At 45.5% G+C, this 24151-nt stretch overlaps 4 protein-coding genes across 5 annotated transcripts; 3 read left to right on the top strand and 1 right to left on the bottom strand.

Moving 5' to 3' along the window:
* The first annotated feature begins 4638 nt into the window (after nucleotides 1–4638).
* Nucleotides 4639–11111, top strand: LOC137780822 (zinc finger protein 184-like). Of its 2 annotated transcripts, XM_068569108.1 has the most exons (3): nucleotides 4639–4885; nucleotides 6107–6232; nucleotides 6676–11111. In XM_068569108.1, exons 2-3 carry the CDS (start codon nucleotides 6116–6118, stop codon nucleotides 10099–10101), a joined length of 3543 nt encoding a protein of 1180 aa, XP_068425209.1. In that variant the 5' UTR covers nucleotides 4639–4885; nucleotides 6107–6115; the 3' UTR covers nucleotides 10102–11111. The 2 variants fall into 2 exon arrangements, with proteins under 2 accessions (XP_068425209.1, XP_068425210.1); XM_068569109.1 differs by lacking the exon at nucleotides 6107–6232.
* Nucleotides 11112–11315: 204 nt separating this feature from the next.
* On the bottom strand, nucleotides 11316–12454 carry LOC137780847 (trypsin-3). The gene is made up of 5 exons (XM_068569144.1): nucleotides 12415–12454; nucleotides 12150–12306; nucleotides 11787–12040; nucleotides 11559–11695; nucleotides 11316–11465 (listed from the first exon to the last, which is right to left on the bottom strand). Exons 1-5 carry the CDS (start codon nucleotides 12452–12454, stop codon nucleotides 11316–11318), a joined length of 738 nt encoding a protein of 245 aa, XP_068425245.1.
* Nucleotides 12455–14098: 1644 nt separating this feature from the next.
* On the top strand, nucleotides 14099–17903 carry si:ch211-261d7.3 (uncharacterized). Its single transcript, XM_068569123.1, has 4 exons — nucleotides 14099–14201; nucleotides 14497–15226; nucleotides 15616–16041; nucleotides 16132–17903. The coding sequence occupies exons 2-4, from the start codon at nucleotides 14971–14973 to the stop codon at nucleotides 17022–17024; spliced, it is 1575 nt and encodes a 524-aa protein (XP_068425224.1). The 5' UTR covers nucleotides 14099–14201; nucleotides 14497–14970; the 3' UTR covers nucleotides 17025–17903.
* A 253-nt stretch (nucleotides 17904–18156) lies between these two features.
* Nucleotides 18157–23832, top strand: zgc:66448 (uncharacterized protein LOC327401 homolog). Its single transcript, XM_068569107.1, has 2 exons — nucleotides 18157–18585; nucleotides 18839–23832. The coding sequence occupies exons 1-2, from the start codon at nucleotides 18201–18203 to the stop codon at nucleotides 22363–22365; spliced, it is 3912 nt and encodes a 1303-aa protein (XP_068425208.1). The 5' UTR covers nucleotides 18157–18200; the 3' UTR covers nucleotides 22366–23832.
* Nucleotides 23833–24151: the final 319 nt, after the last annotated feature.

The raw sequence follows: 24151 nt of genomic DNA, 5'->3' as shown, positions 1-24151 counted from the left end.
AAATAATGAACAGTAATTGTCATGGTCACTTTCCCAAGGCCGTGATGCATTCTGTGCTTCAATGCCACTGCAGGCTGAGGGGAGACCAAGGTCAGGAGAGACCCGCCGGGCTCATGGTAATAGTATTTGCATGTCTTTGGTGTAATGAAGACTAAAATTACACAGTACAGCGACCGCACTAACACCAAAGATGTATTACCAACTCAGAGCGACAGGTGTCGCTGTATCGACGCCCAACCCCGGACGTTTTTGTTTCGGAGCGCGCGCCATTCGTAGAAGAAGAATCTTTCCTCTTGTTTTTTGGTGTGGCTAATGGGCTAACAGCCACCTACTCGTATTCAACACCGGGAAGTCAGGTCGATTGTGACTGTCCCACAAAACGACAATCGGCAAGCTAGTTGTCCGGCTTGTTGCGAGGACATAACTCAATATTAAAAATTGGATATTTAAAGGTAAGCCGACGTTATTGTTCGTAAGCTAGTCGAGGCTATCGTTAGCATGCTAGGTTTGAAGCAAAGCAAAGGGCGCGTTCAGCTAAATCACGTTATAAACTATAAAAACGTGTCCAGCTGACTTATTCTTTCACAGTATTAAGCAGTGTGTAATAATCGTACAGTAAATATGCCATCTCATTACTCGGATGGATGACTCTACAGTATGTTTTCCAACCTAATGTCATGTGCGATTTAGAACAAATCTGGTGACGTTAATGAGTTTAAGGCTTCATCTGTTCATCTCATAAATTCTGATTCTGTTTTCGAGTCGGTCAAATGTTCAAAGGACTCTGAAGAGGTTGTGAAATTATCAGTCCTCCCTCCTTACCTGAGCATGTGTGCAGCAGTTAGCACAGCTAGCTCCTTATTCAGATAGTATTAGTCATCATTAAACGACGAGGTAACGTTACAACTGAGTTATATATCTGGCCTGGTCAGTTCTTTGCTTTTAAAACACATGCATTTGTCTATTTCCAACAGCAAAGCTGCTCCAGAGGGCTCCACACAAGCGGTGACCAAACCGAGCCTGATGATGGAGAGAGGAAGAAAGACTAACCTGCAGAGCGGCTCGGGCAAAGACTTGATGGACGCTGGACGGTTTTGCTTCAGCTGCGAGCAGATATTTGCAAATCGGAAAAGCCTCGAGCAACACTTCTGTTCTGCTGCAAGTCACATCTGCTCCTGTGGAACTGAGTTTGTTGAGTACACAGACATGCTGGAGCACAGCACTACACATGAACCAGGTCACCAGGTGCTTGATCATGGAACAATAAAGAAGCGCAGAATTGAGAAGCGCATGGAAGAGGAGAAGCAACTCAAACGGCTACAGACCGGTGACGTGGTCTGGAAGACGCTGGCAAAGGCGTCGTATTTGCCGGCAAAGACGATGCTGCCCATCTCATCAGCTTGTATGCCACAAGTTTCCACGCAGTATACAAATAATTCACAAGTGCCTCAATTGCAGCACTCTGTGTCACAAGCATCTTTGCCCCCGAATTCCCATGAAAAAGATATGCAGAAAATTTTTGCGGGTGTAGGTGCACCAACGGTGGACCTTTGGACAGTTTACCAGCCTGTTGTGCTGGTACAAACTATGCGCAAATTTAACAAGACAAAGCCTTACACTTGCGCTAAATGTGGACAGGGTTTTATAACGCGGGCTTCTCTCATCTCCCACCACAGCTCTCATGTGACAGATAAAGTGGCTGGCTGTATTGGATGTGGGCTGCTGCTCTCCAGCAAAAAGTTAGTGCCTCGCTTCCATGTTTGTAAAGCAACCAACACCCCAACTACCAAATTCAGAATCATCACTGCAAGACCGCTGAGTTTGAAGCCAGCAAATGTAGCCAGTCCAGGAGCCAAGAGTCCAATTTCTCTGGGGCCTTGGTCCGCTTCCTATCTCCAGTCGAAAAGCCAGAATCCGAGCGCAGCCAGTAAAGGCAGTCGATCACCTCTTATGACTTCAACGCTGCAGTTGGAAAATCAGAAAATCAGTACCTACAATAAAAGCAAGCTGGGGCTTCATATCTCTCCGTCCATGCAGGTAAAGATTCAGAAACCCAATGCAGCCAAGCCGTATTTCACTGCCCCCTTTCCATCGATGAGCCAGAGTCCAAATCCCAGTGGTTTCCATAAAAGCAGTCCAGGTCTCCTTGCCGCTTCCTCTGGGCAGTTCAAGATGGCCACGCAATCTGTGTCAGATTTATCAATGGAGATGTCCTATGCATCAAATGGGTTTCCGTGTCGAGTCTGTCACCTTCCCTTTGAAACGGCGCAGCTGCTTCAGAGGCACAAATGTGTCAGAGCGCAGGAGTTTATGGCAAAGCATGTGCGAGGTGGCAAAGCACAATATAGACTAAAGAGGGTGACGCCAGTGACGAGTCCCAGTCCTGCTCAGATGAACGGCGAGAGAAAACTTGGGATGCCCATTTCCGGTAACATCAAGAAAAACCAAGTCATGGCTGCCGGTCTAGACAAAGTGCAAGGTGTGGTTCCTTTGAATGGAAAAACAGGAGGGAATACAGACGATGATTGTTACATAGTTGAAAGCGGACCAGACAAATCTGCTGAGATGATATACCAAGTGACCTCATCGGTCCCTATTAAGACTTGACACAACTAAGAGAGGCAAATCTAACTTGCATGTCTCATTCGATGTGCTTTACGGACCAAGAGCATAAAGTCAGTCTGGTTTGAAGAGCATCTACTTGTTTAGTTTCATTGTACAGCAACACAATGCTTTCTGGCTTTATCCAAACTTTTGAAGATGAAGTAGTTTAGGATTACTAATGACAACAACCACGCATCTGAATATTGCTGAATTTCTTTTGTCAGTACTGTAAACAGTCCAATATTGGTGCCCCTGCAATTTTTTATAGAAAATGTAAATCCATAAAGTTAATCATCAACGTCTATGCTTGATTTACCCAAGTTTGGTGGGATAACCAGGTACTGTTTTAAAATATGTTTTAGTATGCTTAGAAATGTGTTGTGAGGCTGTGGGAATTGACCGCAATGTGTTTTTATGAGCTTTGTCAGCCTTCACAAATACAGTATATGTTGTATTAAACTATATTTTCAATTTCACTGTGTGTGTTTGTTCATGCAATAATGCAGCATGGTATATTATCAACAAGGTTATTCACATGGTAAAAAAGGACAGAATGTACAGTGCTTTTATTCTGACTACACCTGCAGTGCAAGTTCTTCAATTGATAGCAGATGTGATGCTTGAAGATGGAAGGTATGAATATGACAAGTGTGTAAATCCTAAAAAAAAAAAATAGGTGTGTATAAACACTCATGACCACTTTATTAAGTACTGATTGCTTCAGAGCTGCCTTAATTGTTTGTGGCATAGATTCAACAGGGTGTTGGAAACATTTCTCAGATTTTGGCCCATACTGAGATGATAGCATCACCCAGTTGCTGCAGATTTGTCGGCAGCACATCTTTGATGCAAATTCCAGCACATCCCAAAGGCGCTATATTGTATTAAAATCTGGTGACTGTGGAGGCCTTTGGAGTACAATAAACTCAATGTCATGTTTAAGAAACTAGTTTGAGTTGATTTGTACTTTGTGACATGGTGCATTATCCTGCTGAAAGTAGCCATCAGAAGATGAGGACACTGGTCATAAAAGGGAGGACATGGTTAGAAACAATACTGCGGTAGGCCGTGGCATTTAAGTGATGCTAAATTGGGACTAAGTGGGCCAAGAAAATACCCCCCACACCATTACAACACCAGCAGCAGCCTGAACCGTTGATACAAAGCAGGATGGATCCACGCTTTCTTGTTGCTTAGGCCAAATTCTGACCACCAATCTGCCATTGTCCAATTTTGGTGAGGCTGTGTGAATTGTAGCCTCAGTTTCCTGTTCTCAACTGACAGGAGTGGCACCTGGTGGTCTGCTGCAGCTAAAGCCCATCTGCTTCAAGGTTGCATGTGTTGTGCATTCAGAGATGGTATTCTGCGTAGTATTCACCACATCTAGATGTCTAAATGTATTGAGTTGCTGCCACGTGAGTGTCTTAATTAGCTATTTGTGTTAAATAGCAATTGAACTGGTGTGGTGCACAACCATGCAGAATATATTAATAGCTTCAGATACTGGAAGACACTTTTCCTTAGTGCTGCAGTGGTCTTTTGCGTGATTGTGTCTCTTGCGGGCATAATCTCCAGCAGAGGGGGCCCCTCGCTTTATACATCCATGGGGACATTTCAAAGCAAAAACAAGGCGCTGTGTGTGTCCATTTATCATGAGTTACAAATCACAAAACGTGGTGGGGCGTTCAAGTGCTGTTTGTGTGCCTGTAATCTCGAGGACCCATGTGTGGATATAAAAAAAGAACGAGCACCTTATGTTGGAGGAAAAAAACGGCACATGAATACATTTGGGTGGTCGATGTTCGCCAACGTGGCACCTAACTTTAAGATGTGACAGGTAGTAGTTTGTGTTCTTGCCAAAACGAATGATTGTGGTGTGCATCACGTTTTTTTTTCACTTCCAAGCGTCCTGTCCGCAAACGTCATACATCACAAATTACATTTTACACTCTTACTTCTACAGAACAAATCATGATTCCCAAATCTCCCACACCACCTGAAAGCACCCACTCCGTGCGCTCGCAGTGATTGACACTTTCGGGTTGCTTTGTACCCCGGATACCGAGAGACTCACTGCCGCAAACTGCCCTGAGAAGAAGAGAAAGCCAGCTCCACATCAACAGACCAGCTCGCAGACCAATGCTCGATTGTACAAAAAAAGAAGTGCCAAACTCCCACTCAACGTCAGAGCATACGTTAGCTCCGAGCTAGCCAATGCTAGCTAATCGATCAGCCTCCAGTGAATGGCTACGCAGAGACCAGGCTTGACTCTCCCACTCAGGTAAACAGTTTGTGTTTATTAATGGCCCCAATTGTCGCGTCGGGTAACCGCTTTTGAGGGCTACCAGCTGTAGAAAACGTCTCGCGAGCTGACATGTTTTGTAACGATGCGGTTCGCGTGGCCTTGTGACGGTAAATACCTGGAGGTGGCAATGTGGCCTACCGAGAGGTATAACGCCTGCATTCACACTGTTGGTCGCTTTGCATGTTAAGGAGTCGTTTAGCTGGACGCGGTCTGTTGGGTCACGTGTGTGTTTGAGATTACATGTCCGCGCGAGCGCTGGCTATCACAATCAAAAGCCTAAAGCTCGGTGCATCAAAAAAAAAAAAAAAAAAGACTCCCGCCGTCACATGAGACGTGCCTGCAGGGCAGATGAGAGGAGACCACAGTCTATGCAGACACACTGCTGGAGATTGTGTTCGCGTGACGTGCTACATTCATTCATTCATCTCGAGCGCTGCACACTGCAACACTTTTACGGACAGTATCTTAAGTCTATGTGACCGATGTGGTAATAGGAGGGGTGCAGAACTTATTTACATATTTCCCTCGACTTAAAGATGCAAAATTGCAGGTTGCAGACACGAGTTTTTATATTTTTTTATAATCAGCTAAGCGTTTTTTTCTTTAATATATTGTATTATGTCTGATGCCATAACGTGTAAGCAATATTTTAATGCAGTAGCTGGTTGTGATGGAGCTAATTTGATATCGTTAATAAACATAAGGACATGTGTAACTGTAATGAAGTACAGTATATACTAGCACTATATAACTATAGTTATTGATGACATGTTCTTAGTTACTTTCCTCCACCAGGTTATGTAAGATAGGAATTACTTTCCCAACATTTTTTTGTTGTTTGTGGGAAACTCTGAAGTCTGGCAAATAATGCATGTCAATCCAGCATAAATCTGCACCACTTTATTGTAAAGTCTCCCAGTGATTCTTCTCTCTGGTCCAGATGTGCATCATGGATCAGCTGCAGACACGTGTGCTTGAATCACTGATTCATCAGTGTCACATAAAGTTGATGGGGTGTATCATGTTTGAAAGATCATAATGCAGCCATCCACAAATGGGCAAAGCATGCTGTGTATTCAAGCCAGCAATAGTACTAGGTGAGCTAGTTTGGTAAAGGTGTCGTGTTGTGGTTTCTGTAGGAATACACATCACTGTTTTGATTAGTTACAGCCTCCTTTGTCACTGTTTAATTCACAGACTCTTAACATGGGGAGTAAAATGTCCTTCAGCAGAGGAAGCAGTGACCAAAAAACAGTGTCTGAGTTAACCTCTGTGGCATCGCATCCTCGCAATTCCATTCATGCGCCTTTGGACTGCAAGCAGGTAGTTAGTGAGACAGACAAATAAGACACATCACTCCAAAAGTTATGCTGTCTTTTACAGTATTTACTACTAATGAATGCACTTTATGTAGAACAACTTTTAAACTTGAGCCCTTTTTCAGGACTTTCTTGTTTCTTTTTTTGGTATGGTTTTCGAATGTATAGTGTATTTTACATTTGGACTAAATCTGCAGGAAATTTCTTTTGTTATTTTTCTACGATATCCAGATGAAGGAAGGACAGTTCCTAAAAGCTGGAAATAAAGGATACGATAAGATATATGTGTATACAATGTTCCTGCTTATTCAATCGCATGTGGTCTTCTATTTCACACCTGATTGTTTTAGGGTTTACCTGCAAATTATGATTGATAGCATTAACATTTGCATTGATGAATGTTTTTTTGGATGTCTTCATATTCGTATTTTTCTCTCTCTCACACAGATACCCGAAGACGTGGCATCCAACTGGGGAGAGGAAATGAAAGCAGCAGAACTGACTCAACCTGCGCTTGAATCCCGATCGTCGGGGCATGTGGCGCCTGATGAACGGGTTCACTCTGAAACAGTTGGCGGAACAAATTGTCAACACAATGAGCACAAGTCTTCACCGGCAGGGACGGAAGCAAAGTCCCAGACGCCTGCAATTGTGTGCAGCTCCACTACAGACAGCCGTGGACAGCCTGTGGAGGTCCGCAGGAAACCCGGCCGCCCGCGTAAAATAAAACCGCAGTTGCCTGTTGGCCAAACAGATCCAGATTTGGCTGGTTATGATGCAGTTCAACACAAGGAGATCAGCACAACTATTCCATTGCCAAGAGTCGCTCCTGGAATCAATAATTCACCCCATAGTGAGACGTCTGTTCTTCATACTGTTTCTGATGGCAAAGTGCAAGACGGTGTCCCTGTGCTGCCAAAAAGAAAAAGAGGGAGACCAAAAAAATCAGAAATCGCAGCTTTTAAAACTATGGTTGTTAATGCTGCTGCTGCCAGCGCTTCGGTTATTAATAATGTTAGTGGTCCTGCACGGCGATTGAGGAGCAGCGCTGAACAACACCCTTTGACACATGAATCGGAAGGCAACGCAGACCCCAAGCTAACTGCAGTGACACCCGCGGAAAGTAATCATACTTTGATCTTACAAGGTTTTAAAAGAAGAAGACGACGATCCAAAGTGGCCGATCAGCAAGTTCCAGCTAAAGTGTGTAGGCTGGACAGTTCCCATGAGGCCTCGTCGCTGTTGATCAACGACACAGGCTGTGGAGAGGGAGCAGAGACAGATAAGCAGGTGGTACTAAACGCTGACAAACTAGAGACGGATGGAAAGAGCGGTCAACTCTATCAGCAAGAAGGGCAAGTGCAGCAGACGGACCGAGAGGAAGGCGCACTACCGGAAAGAAAACTGAGTTCCCAGCCAGCTGAGACTGAAGTTAGCCTGAAGGGTTTGAATAGTCTAAACTTGGTAAGCCCTACTCAGAGTGATGACCCAATGAACATAAAGCGGTCTGCCGTCATGAATGGCGACGATGAGTCACAATCAAAAAGCAGTCTTGAATCCCCAAAAAACCTGCAGAATTCAGAGTCCTCCAGCACAGATGTTGTAACGTCCTCTGAACAACTAGCTAAAGCTGTAGGAGTCCCACCTGCGATGAAAGCTGAGAATATCGAGATAGAGCTAGATCATTTAAATCCTCTGTCAGAGTTAAATAGTCCTAAAGCTTTACAATCCAATGCCAACACTACCGTTAAAGCTCAGGGTCTAAACAGCGCTTTCAGGCGCAAGAGAGGCGGCAAGAGAAGGAGGAGAATAAGGAGTGTTTTGCTCCAGGAAGAGCCGCTTGAAGAGAGTCAGAAAAGCAGCGATGACACTCAACAAATTACAGACTATGGTAACGAGTATAAGGAAGCTGACTCTAAAGTCAGCTACATAAAAAAGGGGGCGAAAACTCTGTTAAAATGTGGTTACTGCGGTCACGTATTTAAATTTCAATCTCAGTTTATCATACATCAACGCATTCACACAGGAGAACGACCTTTCAAATGCCTCGAATGTGGCAAAGGTTTTAGCAAAAATTCAAACTTAAATCTTCATCTTAAGACGCACAAAAAGAGCAACATATATCAAAAATGTCCATTTTGCAAGATCAAATTCTCTTGCGCGGAGTATGCCTCTCACATGAAGATGCACTCCCAAATGCTGGACCAGGACCAAGAGGAGAACAAATCTGACAAACACAGCCGAGGGAAAGACCACGAAGACAGCGAGGCACTTCAGAGACCCGTTTCCCCAGAAAAAAGAGAGAAGAAAATGTGCCAATACTGCGGGAAAACGTTCCCGTTTCAGTCCGCCCTCATAAGACACGTGCGCGTCCACACAGGAGAGAAGCCTTACAAATGTGATATATGTGGCAAAGCCTTCGGCCAGGCCTATTTCCTCCGCGTTCACGAGCTGACGCACTGGTCCGTCAAGCGGTACAACTGCACGCGCTGTGAAAAGGCATTCACTCATTACAGCAATGCAAAGAATCACACCTGTAGACCTTCAGGAAGCCGGGGCGATCTACAGCCCAACAGACGCGTGAAGCCTGCACTAACGTACACGTGCCACATCTGCAAGAATGTTTTTGACCACCTGCAGGAGTTCAACAGCCACATGCGGGCCCACACCGGCGCAAAACTGTATCGCTGCCTGTATTGCGACAAGCTGTTTGGCGTGCTGTCCGAGTTCAGCGCCCATCGCAGTCAGTGCAGAGGAGAGAAAAGCGCCTCCAGCGCCGCGGTAAAGGAGGAGGAGACAATGTCCTTAATACAGTATACAGTGCCTGCACTTAGGTGTTCGACGGGACACAATTCGGCTTCCTCTCTCGCGGGGGAGAATTGCGAAACGCCGACAATGACGTCACCGACCGGTCCCAAGAAGCGCTTTGTTAACTTGAAGAAACCGTTTCAGTCGGCGGGAGCGCCGCCTCACCGTCTCTCGCACCTCGTGTCAAAGTTAAACAAACTAGACAGCCGCTCGGACCCCAACAAATATCTATGTCCGAGCTGCGGGCGACTGTTCAGACACATGGGGAGACTCCGAGCGCACATGCTCACCCACGCCTCGGGCCAGAGTTACACGTGTTCCACTTGCGGCAAGACTCTGGGAAACTGGAAGAAACTGTGGCAGCATCAGAGAGTCCACCGGCAGAGACGCGGGCGCTTCACGTGCCCTCAGTGCGACCGAGGTTTTCGGTTTGCGCATTCGTATAAAAAACACATGAGCGAGCACCCAGAGTTCCAGTGGATTCAGGTCAGGCCCAAGAAAGTGTTTCTGCCTTATCAGTGTGAGCAGTGCAGGTGCAGCTTTCAGACTCTAGATTTGCTGTTCAGTCACCAGCTATGCCATTCCTCAACACGCAAAGACTCTGATTTTGATTTAACCATAGACGATCATACGCAGTCCAACAAGAAAATGTTTCCCCCTCCTGCAAATACCCACTTGGCGACATTACATCCAGGTCCTGAGGAAAACTACAACTGTCCTCTGGGCCCCTTTCCCGAATGTCCGGACCAAGCCACGCAAGAGTCTCCTCTCGCTCCCACGAGTCTCTTTGTCGGTAAGGCTCCTGATTTGGGTCAAACTCCGCAGCGTCCCAGCAGCACACATTCGATCCAAGACGGAAAGACCAGTCGTGACGGAATGGATGAAAATGCGCATGGAAAACCAAGTAATCCCTTCAGAACTGTGAAAAGAAATGTTAGCCGAATTGCCAGCATATCAAATGCGGCGTCTGCCGATGGTGTGAAGTGTGCCGTGTGTGGGGACGCATACACAGTCATTTCAGAACTTTATTGCCATTATTTGCAGCATGCGAGAGGCCAGTTGTGATGGCCTGAATGGAGACATCCTGTTTACCACAGTGGATCCTGTAGACCTAAAATATAAACTGTACAAACAGTCAGTCTACTCCTCGGTCGAGTTAAGGGAAATGGAATGCATAAAAATAAAAAAATGTGTGGAAGATTTGTTTACAGTCATGTATTCAACCTGTCAAGCCAGAAAGCTTACAGAGTCTGAAATATACACATGATGTGAATGTAAAAAACTATTATGGACACGTTCTGCTTTTATATAGTTCATCAAGCAACTCTAGGAAGAAGCCACTAGCTTGTCGTTAGTTTCTGTGATTACATTTCTGTCCATCAAAAATAACAAATGAGATGCAGAACGTGTCAAAAAAGATGCTCTAAATATTTTGTACATTTAGTGCATTATTGTTGGGTAGAATCAGCCCTAGCATATTATCATCAGCTTCAACAGAATGAGCATTTGAAAACAGAAACTGGACCGGTTGTAATTGGCTTATTATGGAAAATAAGTTTGATGAAAACATGAAATAACCACTGAAACATTTGTAAACCTCATTTAACTGGGAAAAGCAGCCTGCACTGATCACAGGGGCGGATGTCACATAAGTTAATTTATTAAACCTTATTGCTGTGAAAGTTTTGTTTTGCAGACCGGACTAAAAACTTGTTTCCTTTGTTGTAACACACCGTGTAGCTGAATTGTTTTACAGATTTCAAACAGCTCTTAATGCATTTGTTTTATGACCAGTGTGCATTTCATTTCTAATGTGAGCATCTCAAATCATCCGGGCCTTGTCTTCTGAACGTGACGTTTCAGAGGAAGGGATGTGTATGTTCATGTTTGTCAAAGACTTTGCTCTGTTGTGGACTTATAATATTACGTTTGAAATCAAGTGATGCTACATTTTCTCAAAAAAATACACTAATAAATACACATTCCGCTCCTGAAATAGGAAATGCAGCATTGAACACCCGTACTTTTTCATGCTTCAACATCAGCCTTCATTTTATCAATTTGTCTTAACACCAATAAAGGCCATATTTGTATTGATATGTTATGTCTCTTTTTTTGGGTCAGATTGTGTTCACCCTTGAACTACATTCATTATAACCAGTTAGAGTACAATATGTTTTGCTCCAAGAAATGCAACGAAACGACAAAGATGATATACTGTATATTATATTTATTTGTATTCAAGGCATATGCCGTTTTGAATCCTTTAACAAGTGACTTTAGTTGGAGGACATGGTGTTGCGGATCCAGGTGTTGTAGTTGCAGACCTTGGCGTAGACTCCAGGCTGGTTCCTCTGGGCGCAGCCATAACCCCAGGACACCACACCCTGCAGCTGACCGTTGCACACCACGGGGCCACCAGAGTCACCCTGATGGGACGCAGACAGAAAGGATAACAAGTGAGCAGACATGTTCAGGAGTTTGTAGTGCTAAGAAACCACGATGGCGACTTCAGCTCGTACCTGGCAGGAGTCCTTGCCTCCCTCGAGGACTCCAGCACAGAACATGTTGGAGGTGATCTGTCCAGGGTAGGAAGACCTGCAGCTGCTGTCGCTCAGGATGGGGACATCCAGGCACCTCAGGCGATCGGGGTAGTTGCCTAGAGAGGAAGATGGACAATAGATGTGAATGTCCACACCCCACAATGTACTAAAACTAGGTTCCAGTCATGTCTGCAGGGTGTTACTGACTTCCAGAGCTGAGGGTGTTGCCCCATCCAGAGATCAGGCAGCGGGTGCCAGAGCTGGCACAGCTGGAGGGCAGGGACACGGTGCGGACGTAGCTGTTCAGGGAGGCGGGCTTGCTCAGCTTGATCAGCATGATGTCATTGTCCAGGTTGCGGCTGTTGTAGCTGGGGTGACGGATGACCCGAGCAGAGTTGATGAACTGCTCTGTGCCCTCATTGACAGCAATGTTGTGCTCACCAAGACGCACCTGGATGCGGCTGCAGAGAGAGACACAAGGCTTGAATTACAAGTGATTTGACTTTGCACCTCTCATGGATCTGTGTGTGTAACCTCATGTAAGTCTGTAAAACAAACATCTGCACTTACGACTTGTAGCAGTGAGCAGCAGACACCACCCAGGTGCTGGAGATCAGGGAGCCTCCACAGAAGTGGTATCCAGAGCTCAGAGAGACCTGGTAGGCCACAGAGTTCTTTCTGCACTCGTAGCCTCCGACAATCTTGTCATCCTCGATGGGAGCAGCATCTGATGGAGATTGAAAGACTTTCAATATTCAAAAAAATCTTTAAACTTGACAAAATCCCTCATAAGAACAAGTCAAAAGTAATATTAAATAAAGAAATGCATACTCACATGCCACTGCGAACAGAGCCAGAAGAATGAGAGCCTTCATGTTGGTGAACGTTTCAGGTGTCAGCTCAGCTACACTGCAGGCCCTTTTAAACCCACTCTGTCCCTTTGCTATCTGATTGCCACAGGTCATGAACTATTTCCATTTTTTTCAACTTTTCCCTTGTTGCATAACGTGTGAGAAAACACATCTGGAAGGCGAAAGCCAACATATGGATAATGTGAGCTTTAGTCAGCTGCCACCCCACCCCAGAATTGCTGAAACAGCAATTTGTGTTTACCCACACAATATGTAATGTTGGTGAAACAGCAATTCTAAAGTCAATGTATCGGTTGATTTGTTAGAAATGACAATTTTTGTTATATTAGATTATTATTAAAATGCTTCTTTTTGAGCACAACATTACTACCAGACATTAACGTGTTATGTGAACAAGATCCCATCATCTGAAGAAACATACAATTACATCACCATCAACAGTGTAAAAAAGTTGTTCATATTTAATTCATGACGTGTGTACTTTTACCCACACAATATATAATGTTGTGTGGGTAAAAAGGTATTTCATTCTGTGGCAATTTTTGTTGTTGTTGATGGGATCTTTTGATTTTGTAGGTTTGCACTGCTGATATTCATGCAGAGTGTTTTGGACATACATCTTCTTTTCATTCAGACAATATTTCCTTTTTTTCTTCCTGCTTATTCTTTTATTCATGAATGTATGTTTCATTCAACAGCACAAAACAAGCAACAACAGAGATTGAGGTTGGTGATAATTTATTTCAGTCAAACATTCCTGAGCTTAATGTTCCTTTCATTAAAATGATTTTAGTTGGAGGCCATGGTGCTGCGGATCCAGGTGGTGAAGTTGCAGACTTCAGAATTTCCATGTTAGTTTTAGCTGATAGATACAAATACATATGCAGCTGTCAATCCTATACATTTTCAATACTTAATGTCTGCAATATAGTAATAGTGATACACAAGGCATTCATTTCTGAGTGCAACTACGAACAGAAAAACAGGCCAAGGTAGAGGGGTGCAGAGTAATCTAAATTATTTGTCATGTTTATATTTTTTATTAATATTAGTTTAATTATCTTAATTGTAATTTTATGCATTTTAATTAATGCAATGCCATTAGACATAAACATTTAATTATAAGTAATGTTCCACTATGCAAATATACTACCCGTTTCATTGTCATTAATATTATAGTCACAAACTGAAATTGTCATAATCTTGGTCTTGGGTGAACTCCTGATAATTTCCGAGATACTTGTCAGAAAGACTGATTATAGGCGACACTATTATTTGCTTTTGCTTTGTTGTATTAAGTTGATTACCAGATACATTCATTTAAAGCCAATCAAATATACTAATTATAACTTATTATTTATATTTGATATTCTCAATATTGAATTGCCTCGAAAAACAAATGTCAGCATGTGATCTGCTGTCCAATGACTTTGATAATCATCAATTAATAATATATTATTATCAATTAATAATTGCTGTGAGCTGTGGAAGCAGTATTGCTGTCTTTTTTTTCTAGTTGAGACAAAATGACTCATATCTTCCGCTGAATTCACCGTGAACGGATCTCGGACATGTGAGAAAACTACAGGACCTGTAAGCATCTGCAAACTTTGATTGGTCCTGAACGTACCCCCCTCAGTGACGTCATGAGTAAGCGACTGTCTTCGGGTTTGTGTATCGGCTGCTGGGCTAACAGCTGCACCAATCGTGTTTTGGTTTTGTGTTGTCTCCCATGTGCCGTTATGATGAGGTAAGAAATACAAATGCGTTGGCTTTCTCGTCGTGTCCGCTCAGCTGTCGTCGGCAGTTCAGACTGCAGCTTCAGCCCAAACTGTGGTAGCCTGTTAGCTACCAGCTGGTGACAGGATCAGCACCTAATGTATGCGGAATGCGCAACCGTTGCGGATGTGGTGCAGAAAAAAATGCGCATCGATGCGACAGAATGCAGAAGTCCTCGGCAGTGCTGAAAAAAAAAAAACCCTGACCGACTGTTTTGAAATGCTAGACAGTTGTAAACAGTGTTATGTTTTGTTGTTTTATTTCAGCTCTCGAGGCGATGCTCTGCCTTGAAGGCGCATCTCATCACTGTGTGACAACTGGACGTTTCAATGTAGCTCTCAGTCTGCTGCAGGTGTTTTTACACCGTGTATTTATGTTTTCAGGAACATATTAGAATACATGAAACATGATAGAAAGGGATGTAAGCGGCTGCAGCTGGCCATGAAAGCATCTGGACCCCCATGCTCTACTTATGTGATAGTAGCTCTCACTAAGCGGCAACAATGTCTTGATTCAATGAACATCACTGTTAACTATCAGTATTGACGGGTGCTTTGAAACAACATTTTCTCATGAATCATCTGGAGTCAAAGTAGGCTCATAATCACCGGATACAGTATACTGAAGAGCTGCTATGTCATTAGCAGTAGGTTCAGTTGCACCTTGAACTTAATGGGGCAGCGGCTGCCAGTGTCAGAATTGGCCCGCCAGTCAGTTCTGCTGTAAATCAGGTCTGACCCATGACTGAGTACTACGAGGAGGGGGGGCTGCTGTACGAGCAATCACCTCCCATGCACATCAAAGTGGAGTCTCCGGAGGGACCCTTTGGAGGGGGAGCCTCAGAAAACGGCTTCCCCAGGGAGGATGATGACTCGGAGGGCAGCTGTGACCAGAGCAGCGGATTACCTGGAGGACTCCCCTTCAACGTGGTAGTGGTGCATCCCAACATCATGGCACCCGGCATGTCCTCAGATGACCTCTTGTCCATTGAGCAAAGTAAGCCTGACATGAGATTAAGACCGTCTTGGGAAACTGGACTGCGTGTTTTCTAGTTTATTTGTACATTTTTGCACAGCACGTGTCTCCTTATTGTTATCAGAACACATATGATTATTAAATATGCATTGATATATTTTATCCGTGCAAACATTTAGCTCCAGTATAATCCTTAAAGTGAGACTAAGATAAATCATGCTCCTAATGCTCCATGCCCTTTCAAAAAGAATAATAGTTGTATATGTTTTGGCTTCGTAGAGTGTAAATAACACACGTATGCACATGTCTCTCTCTCACCGAGTATATTTAGCTCCACTTGATATGTTTTCCTTTTCCTTTTGGGCCGTTCTCTCACCTCTCTCTCTCTCACTCTTTCTCTCTCGCTATAGACAGAGCTATGTCAGCTGCACTGGCTGCTGGCGGTGCAGGAAAAAGAAAGAGTCGTTTCAGTGGAGCAGAGCTGGAGGTGTTGGTGTCAGAAGTCACTCGGTGCGAAGGAGAGCTTTTTGGTCCCGCGGGGCGGCTGCGGCGGCGGGAGAGAGAGCGCATCTGGGCGGGAATTCTGGAGAGAGTCAATGCCGTGTCCAGAGTTCCACGCACACTTCGCGAGGTAAAAAAACGCTGGGATGACTTAAAGAGACGCAACGGAGGCAGGCTGGCGGATGCTCGCCATCGCAGCTGTTATCTGCCATCCAGCAGAGGAGCCTCGATGCTTGGGCGTCCCTCCCAGACTGGTCCCAGACTTTCACACGCCAGGCAAAAGCAAAGCTCCAGACCAAAGCCCAGTTTCCCATGCTTCCCTGACTCTGATACAGGTAAAATAAATAACGGACTGTTTTTTGTTGTTGTTGATTCTATATATGCAACTAACATCTACTTCTGTCCACTTACGATATTTTTGACAGGTGTGGGAGTGGATGGATCAGAGAGAGATTGTTTAGAGAAAGATGAGGATAATCCTGAGCAAGACAGAGATATGGGAGAATCCGAGTGTGAACCAGGAGAGAACAGCATGGAAGATAAATTGGGATTAGGACTGGGTCTGGGCATCGGACCACCGCCTCCATCAGAACGATGGCTGCCTCCTTCCCCCCTCTATAGTGCTCCTTTCCTCAATGGCAGCCCTCAGCCGAGTAGTCCTCAGCCTTCACTTGGTGCACACCAGGGTCCTCTTGAAGCCCCTCCTCGCAGCTCTTGGCTTGAAGATGAGCTACGAGGGTTAGGGGAAGCAGCGATTCAACTGGGAAACCGGGTCGAAAAGAGTCTGCAGGAGTTTGGGGACGGTTTCAGGCAGGACATGAGAACACTTGTCGCTTCGCAAGAGGCGTTAGCATCCAGTCTCCAACAAAACAATGTTCTCTTGCAAAGGCTGTTAGGAGTGCTTGAGGCCCAGCAACAACCACAGCAGCATCGTGTACAACAAGCACACCAATCGCAAACATCTCAACAGCACTTACAGCCAGCTCAGCATCAGCAGCTGCAAAACACAGAACCACTGCAGCAGCAGCAGCAGCAACAACAGAGGATTGAAGCACCACTGCAAACACAACAACATCAGCAGCAGCAGCAGCCACACGTAGGACAACAACAGTCACAACCGCACCAAACACAAATACAGCAGCCGCCACAAGTCACTCAGCATTCAAATACTCAGTCAACTGTGGCGGTGGTTCCTGCACCTTTGTCCCCTGACGTACATGGCACCTGTCCCTCTGAACCACCCACCAACACAAATGGAAGTGTGCAGAGGCCGCGGCGAGGACGAGCTGTTGATCACAGGCGCAGAAGACGGCGATGAGGAGGAAGCACTTAGAAACTCAAAGTGTACATGCAAAATGTGACAAGAAACTTTTAATGACAGTATTTCTGTAAAAAAATGTATTTGGAGTTTTACTTCTCGCCTCGAACGAGAACTTTAGTTTGTCTTCAGAGAGGACGGAAGTGGATGCGGAAATTAGACACATGAGATAATAGGGTGGCCTTAACATTAGCTTGGTTCCTCAGACAAATGCGCAAAGACTTCCTGCCTTGTGGAGAGACAACTTCACTCATGGGACCTTTAATACCCAGACAACAACATACTGTAGGTGCTGATGTTTAACATGCATGTCACTGTACATGCCATACAGGCGAAGTACGAAGCTCATGATGCTCTTAGGAGTTCAGTACTGTCTCAATTCTCCTGAATAACTAACGACATTGTCATAAAGTACTCATTATCTGCAGTTGTTACCATATATGGTAGTTATACAGCTATTGTACTTACCTGCTAATGTATGCTTGTGCTTTTTAACAATTTCATGAAAAGGTCTTTTTCTGCTTTGGTTGAACAATAAAGTTAGACTGTGTTCTGTTCAGTGTGTTTTAAGACAACCGTGTTACATTTTAAAGTCTTGCCAAGTTTTTATGAAAAACAGTAAAAGAAAAAAAAAAAGAAACTTCTGGCATCAACTTCACAGTCGGCATCAGACTTTAATTCATGCGTTTTTAAAATTTAAAAGCATACATAAGTATGTAGGGGCTATTTATTCTAATCCTGCATGCAGTATGATGAATGTGTTTGTAGATAGTTGCAAAGAAACACCATATGGCCATCATCTACGTAGTTTTGCACAACTTATATTTTGTAGATAGCGACTGTTTCAATGAAATGTAACTAAACTTTAATAAAAGTCAGACATGGACTGCAAATAAATTAATCCGATCACTTGTGTATTTGTCACATAGCATAAAAGAGTGAATGCAATGTTGATGGTTATGTTTAAGTTTTAGGTTGTGAAGTGTCTGGTGTGTAGAAAGGGAAACGTATAATTTAAGGCTTCAAATTATACTTTCAGACGTGAACCACAGCGAGTTGTCAGGAAAGGTATTTTATTTTGAAAGTGTTGACCGGAAATGTTCCTCGTTCAGGCTCGCTGGGCTCTGCTAGCATGATCATTGTGTGTTCTGGGCAAGGGGGGTGCATGGGGGAAACATGGCCGCCGTAGACCCGTCGGAGTCTCCAAAACGACCGAAATCCCCTGCGGAGGAGGTGGAAACATCTGGGGACAAGACCGACGCGGTGCAGCCGGGGTGCGGATCAAATCAGAAAGATGAACCGACGCACAATAAGCCCGCGGAGGGCGCCGCCGACGAGCAGAGAACCGGAGACGACGGCTCGTGTGTTGCCAGCCATTCGGGGGTTAGCGTCGAGTCCGGTGCCGGAGCCGAAAAAACGACATGCAATTCACCGGAGGACTTAACGTCGGCTGAAAAGATGGCCGAGGCTCGTGGCTCCGACCGACGGGCTCTTGACTGGCCCGAAACCGAAGACGACGACCCGCAGGCGAAAGCGCGCGCGGAGGCAAACGATAAGTGCGGTACGTACGAATGTTTTCGTTACTGTTAGCTCCAGCTAAACCCCGAGCTCGCAGCCCTCACTACCGGTACAGGAGTCAACTCCGCTAAATGTAATTACCATAACAACACCAGCTAGCACCCCGGGGTCCAGACTTAAAGAGGGACAGCGGTCGCGTGTCGCGTGCGGTCAGCTAGGTGCATGACAGGTGGGTCGCTCACTGTTAACGTCTGTTGGCTAAGTTGTGATGGTGGTGTCTGCTTTTCCTCTTGCAGAGCCCCGGAGCGCCGCAGAGAGTGCTGGAGGGATACAGCGGGACGCAGGCGTCGATGATAACGTTACAGCTGATGCGGAGAAGGAGACCTCGCCTCCCAAGGAGGAGAAGAAAGAGGAGGAGAAGAGCGCAGAGACGGCACCGGTGGTCGAGGAGCCGGTGGAAGACGTGGACGCGGTAGAGGAGGTGGTGGAAGAAGCAGACCGAGGAAAGGACGCGAACCCGACAGCTAAGCCCAAAAAGTGCCGTTTGGTGTGCAAGGAGTGCGGGAAGAGGTTCAACCGCCGCGAGACGTTCAACCTCCACCGTCACTTTCACGCGCACGAGGACGAGCTCACGCCCCTCACCTGTAAAGAATGCGGCCTTACCTTTCAGCACCGCAGCAGCCTCATCAAACACAGGAATGAACACAAGGAGAAGGAGGAAGTACTTGTTTCTCCTCCGAAGAAGGCCACGCAAGCAAAGGCGGAGGGATGTTTTAAATGTGCAGAATGTGAGGTGACCTTCTCGACGGTGGACAAGCTGCGGGACCACAGCTGCTGCAACGTCGTAGAAAAGCCTTACCACTGCCCCCTGTGCCGCCAAGAGTTCCAGTTCAAGGTGTCCGTCACAAAGCACATGATGCTCCACTCCCAGGATAACATCTTCACATGCCAAGAGTGCAGTCAGACGTTCCCGACCAGCATGGCTCTGCGCTACCACCAGCGATGTCACGCCGCCCTGAAACCCTACGAATGCCCAGAGTGCGGCATGGTATTCAAACACTACTCCGTCATGGAAGACCACCGTCGCAGGCACACAGACAACATGCGCTCTCAGCTGTGCAACATCTGCGGCAAGACCTTCAAGTACAGCAGCCTCCTCCATCAGCATCAGTATCTGCACACCGGCCAGAAGCCCTTCCGCTGCCCTGAATGTGGCAAAAAGTTTGCCTTTGCCCAGAACATGAAGGCGCACTGCCGCCAGCACAGACTGCTGAAAAAGAAACCATCCGCTGAACAGCCTTGTAAGCCAGCCCCGACGTCAGCACAAGAGGCAGTCCGAGGGCCGGGAAAAGAGAACGCGCTCCAGAGCGACGACCCAAAACGCACTTTCGACTGCCCCCTTTGTCCCCAGACTTACTTAGAGCCTGCTAACCTGAGAGCCCACATGCTTGTTCACGAGGCGGAGTATGAGACGCTGGAGCGGACCCCCAAACCGCCAAAGGAAAATGACAAGCCCTGGGAAAAAGGACACACATGTCCCCACTGCCCGTCTGTCTACCGTGACGAATCTAGTTTAAATATGCATCTGCTGAGTGTCCACAAGTCTGTAGCACAACACTTAGAAAAGGCGGCCTCGCCGCCTAAAAATCAATTCACTCCGTTAAGCAGTGATAATGTTCAGGGGAAATGGAGAAGCGATGGCGTAAGTATTAAGTCGTACAAGTGTTCCGAGTGCGGAAAAGCCTTCCGCCACCGTTCAGTGTTAGAGTTGCATATGCGCATACATTCCAAGGACAAGCCTTACCAGTGCAAAGTTTGTGGCAAGAGCTTTAGATTCGGCAGCTACTTACAGCAACATCTCATCATCCACACAGGCAAGAAGCCATACAAATGTCCAGACTGTGGGAAAGACTTTGCCTTCATGCAGAACATGAAAACGCACCAAAAGCTGCATCAGGAAAAACCGTTCCGCTGCACCAGCTGCCGCAAAGGCTACAGCGACGAGGCCCAACTTCAGCACCACATGTTGTCCCACAACGGCGACAAACCGCACAAGTGTGAACTGTGCAACAAGAGCTTTGGATTGGCCTATCTGCTCCGGGATCACATGAACACACACACGGGAGACAGACCTCATCGCTGCGACGAGTGTCACAAAAGTTTCTCTTGGTTCAGTAGCCTGCTCGTGCACCAGAAGATCCACTCTCGCAAGCGCCAGGGTTTCAGCCAGTATAGTTCTCTCCCGCTGGGTGCTAGGATGAGAGGCAGAGGCAGCCGGGGGAAGAGAGGGGGGAGGCATACGTGGGGCTGGTCCAGACAACTAGGAAGCTCTGGGATGGTCAGCCCGCAGCAGTCTCTGTATCCAGTTTCTGCACCGAGAGACACTGGGTTGCACAGTAGGACGGGCCGGCCGCAGCCTGCCATGCTCGCACCTCGCACGGACGCACAAGGCAGGCAGAAGAAGGAGCCGTGGCTGTCGGAGCAACATCCTCAACCGGTGCAGTGGAAGGTGGACGGTGGGGAGGTAATGCCCGTCCCATCGTCGCAGACACTGTTTGACAGCCCGCCGCAGCCGGTCCTGCAGCAGCACCGTCAGAGGGCTCCGGGCTGGGCCGATGTCCCTTTAATAACTCATTCGGGCCTCACATCTGCTCAGAGTTCAGAGACTGCAGCTGCTATTGTCAGCTCCCCCATGACCGCCGTGCCGAACAAATCCAGCACGTCAACAGTGAGTGAGACGGAGCAGCACAGGCAGCACAAGCCTGTTGCTTGGGGTAACACACACACAGTGCTCGCTTCCACGAGCTCTTTGCAACATGATTTTTCTATTCCTTCGCCCTACATAGACGGGGCAGCTCTGTGGAGTATCAGACCGTCTCTACTAGCGAATTCACAGGGCTCTCCAAATAAGCTTGGTCAACAATTTCAGCTGTCAAGATGGACAGGTGCCCCAGTGGTGATACAAAACGCCTCATCCACACCTCCTAAAAAAGAGGACACTGGAGGACAGGACATTAGTATTCCTAAAGTAATGCCGTCGACTGTTAGCCAGCCAGAGAAGCCATGGAACGGCTGTGAGCCGCAGAAGCAATGGGTTTCAGGCTTACCAGGTGTGTCCACCGCATCTCAAATAGACCAAAGCAGTGCTAAGCCAATTTCAACTCCTGTTTCCCATGGGGTAGGTAGCACCTTGTGGGAAATACCAACACCGCCAGGAATTCCAAAGACTATAAACCCTGAGAAATTAGTAAAAGCTCAAGATTTTCAGCTGCAGCAAAAGCAGGTGTCATCTGCCTGGGCTAGTGTACAGAGTCACACGACGACACAGAAGGTTCCCATCTCCATTCAGTACGAGCCTCATCGTTTTGGCCACGGGTTGGGAACGCCAGTCTGGGGCTTCCAAAGTAATCAAACGCTGCTCACTGGCCAACTCAAACCAGGGAATGGACAGGAGCTGAAGCAACAGCCAATGTTAACGGGCACGCAAATCATCATAAATCAGCCTCCTTTCTTCACACCTCCACTTGCTCCTCTCCCCCCTCTTTCTTTGCCCGGCCCCCACCCTGTTCACTCTGTCACACTTTCAAGACCCCCACCCTCGAGTATTTTTTTCACTCCACAGACGGTAATGAGCGAGAGGCCACCCATGACACAGACCCTGCCCCTACCTCAGCTCGCCTCCCGGACAGAACCCAACAAAGTCGGACCCCGTTTGCCTTTCGGCCCAGAACGGCTTCTCCAGTGCATGATATGTGGGTGTTCTCTTCCCCGGGAGCTCGATCTACAAATGCATTATTTGCAACATGCACAAGGAGAGATTTGACATTTCCGCACTTGCACCAAGACTTTTTATTTTTTTAGAAGTTTTACTGAGTGGGAATCTCGTTTATTTTTCCCTTGTGCAGTTTGACCAGTTGAGTGGATGGGCATTAGAATATCTAAATTGAAGTAAAATTGATTTAATCTGCACACTTTAATCACTTAAAGTTCAGCGCAGAATTTGACTTCACAGGGTGTTTGTAATAAAAAGTGTGTATACACATGCCGGTAAAATAGTTTCACCTCCTTTTTTAAATGCATATAAGTTTTCCAAATACCTGGTTTAAGCAACTCCTGAGGGGTGCAGATTTATGGGGTGCTACAGTCTATGTTTCATTTATTGTCAATGGCATTTAGACTTGCATAATCTTACTACTTTTATAGTTCTGTTCATATGTCCTGAACCATTTTAACTGTTTCTTCATGTACAGTATACTGTGTGCCTTTCATGAGTACAGTCTGCATGTCTGCTGTCTTGGTATTCTAGGCCTAGTTTGTGCTTAAGGTAGACTCAACAATGTGACCTCACTCTCAAAACACAGAGCAACTCTTTCTAAGATACCTTTTAAAGAAATGTACACTTTTGCTTTTGAGGAGGAAAGGCTGGCGTGTTTGTGCTCGCCGATTACATGCGTCAGAACATCATGACTGCGTACGTCACGGCCCTGTTGGGAAGCACTCGGAGTCACAACGCTATTGGCTGGGTCCAAATATATCTCACAATTAAAGTTCTCAACATGGTAATTTGATCAAAGCGAAAATAAGTGTAAACAAAATGTAACGGTTACATGTAAAGGTCATTTCACAGTAAGAGTTCTCTGTAAATTGAACAGTGATTATTGGTAACAGAGAGAAAGTGTCATTACAAACGTATTTATGATACTGTTGTCAGATGGTGAATTTTGCATTAAATTAAACTTGTCATTAACATTTATCATAATGACAAGACAAACCGATGTACTAAAGAATATATTATATATAAAATTCAGCTAATTACTGGAAATGTGCCATGACTGATAAACTTTAAAATGAGATTTTAAACCGATTCTGATGAGTACCATGTAATGTGTGTATCTCTTTCCAGAAAGACTATTTCAGATTGGAATGTACCCATGTTTATAAAATTAAGTCCACTTTTGATTATAATACAATGTATTTTTTGTGAATACTGAATGATTTAATTTCATAACTCTTGATTTAGTACAGAATCCAATCTCTGTTTTGACAATGGGCATTTGAGTATCTTTGGTGGCCCAATAACTGACTGAAAATCACTACTAGTACATGACTACTGTAAAATAAACACGTGGTCCATTCGTACAAAAAAAACTGTCTTAACATTCAGTGTCTAAAGTTTCAAAAACATGTGCCCTTCTACCTCTATCCACTGTTTTAGCATGGAAAGAAATATACATTTATTTCCCCATGATGTCTACATATTGGATTAAATAAAACTTGCCTTTGATTACAATGTTGTGATGATCAGTATTTTTTAGGGAAGCCATAGTTCAGGGATAAACTTCAACATCTTAACGTCTGCATAATAGAGCACTTATTTAACAAGCACCGAGTACTGTACAAACAGATCAAAACAAAGTTATTTAACTCTGAAGGAACCTCACGGGAAAGTTAATTATACATTATATAAATAATTGATATCGATAATATATTAATTTCCTATACTATGTATGTGAAGTGCCAGTATGGACAACATAAAGTGTAATAATATGAACTGTTAACTTTGCATGGAGCTGTTCCACATTTTAATCCTAAACGTTGCAACCGTTAAA

The sequence above is a fragment of the Clinocottus analis genome, unplaced genomic scaffold (assembly GCF_023055335.1).
Source record: "Clinocottus analis isolate CAN_PGR_092001 unplaced genomic scaffold, fCliAna1.0.p SCAF_9, whole genome shotgun sequence".
Classification (NCBI taxonomy): Eukaryota; Metazoa; Chordata; class Actinopteri; order Perciformes; family Cottidae; genus Clinocottus; species Clinocottus analis.
The sequence above is the reverse complement of the archived record's forward strand: the minus strand, read 5'-3'. Positions and strand labels throughout refer to the sequence as shown.

Excerpts from the sequence above, each read along its gene's own strand:
- si:ch211-261d7.3 (XM_068569123.1), top strand. The coding sequence starts at position 14,971 with ATGACTGAGTACTACGAGGAGGGGGGGCTGCTGTACGAGCAATCACCT. Across the intron at positions 15,227-15,615 it reads CCTCTTGTCCATTGAGCAAA|ACAGAGCTATGTCAGCTGCA; the intron begins GTAAGCCTGACA and ends CTCTCGCTATAG. Across the intron at positions 16,042-16,131 it reads CTTCCCTGACTCTGATACAG|GTGTGGGAGTGGATGGATCA; the intron begins GTAAAATAAATA and ends TATTTTTGACAG.
- zgc:66448 (XM_068569107.1), top strand. The coding sequence starts at position 18,201 with ATGGCCGCCGTAGACCCGTCGGAGTCTCCAAAACGACCGAAATCCCCT. Across the intron at positions 18,586-18,838 it reads GGAGGCAAACGATAAGTGCG|AGCCCCGGAGCGCCGCAGAG; the intron begins GTACGTACGAAT and ends TTCCTCTTGCAG.
- LOC137780847 (XM_068569144.1), bottom strand. The coding sequence starts at position 12,454 with ATGAAGGCTCTCATTCTTCTGGCTCTGTTCGCAGTGGCAT. Across the intron at positions 12,307-12,414 it reads GGCTCTGTTCGCAGTGGCAT|ATGCTGCTCCCATCGAGGAT; the intron begins GTGAGTATGCAT and ends AATCTCCATCAG. Across the intron at positions 11,696-11,786 it reads CAACACCCTCAGCTCTGGAA|GCAACTACCCCGATCGCCTG; the intron begins GTCAGTAACACC and ends CTTCCTCTCTAG.
- LOC137780822 (XM_068569108.1), top strand. The coding sequence starts at position 6,116 with ATGGGGAGTAAAATGTCCTTCAGCAGAGGAAGCAGTGACCAAAAAACA. Across the intron at positions 6,233-6,675 it reads CGCCTTTGGACTGCAAGCAG|ATACCCGAAGACGTGGCATC; the intron begins GTAGTTAGTGAG and ends TCTCTCACACAG.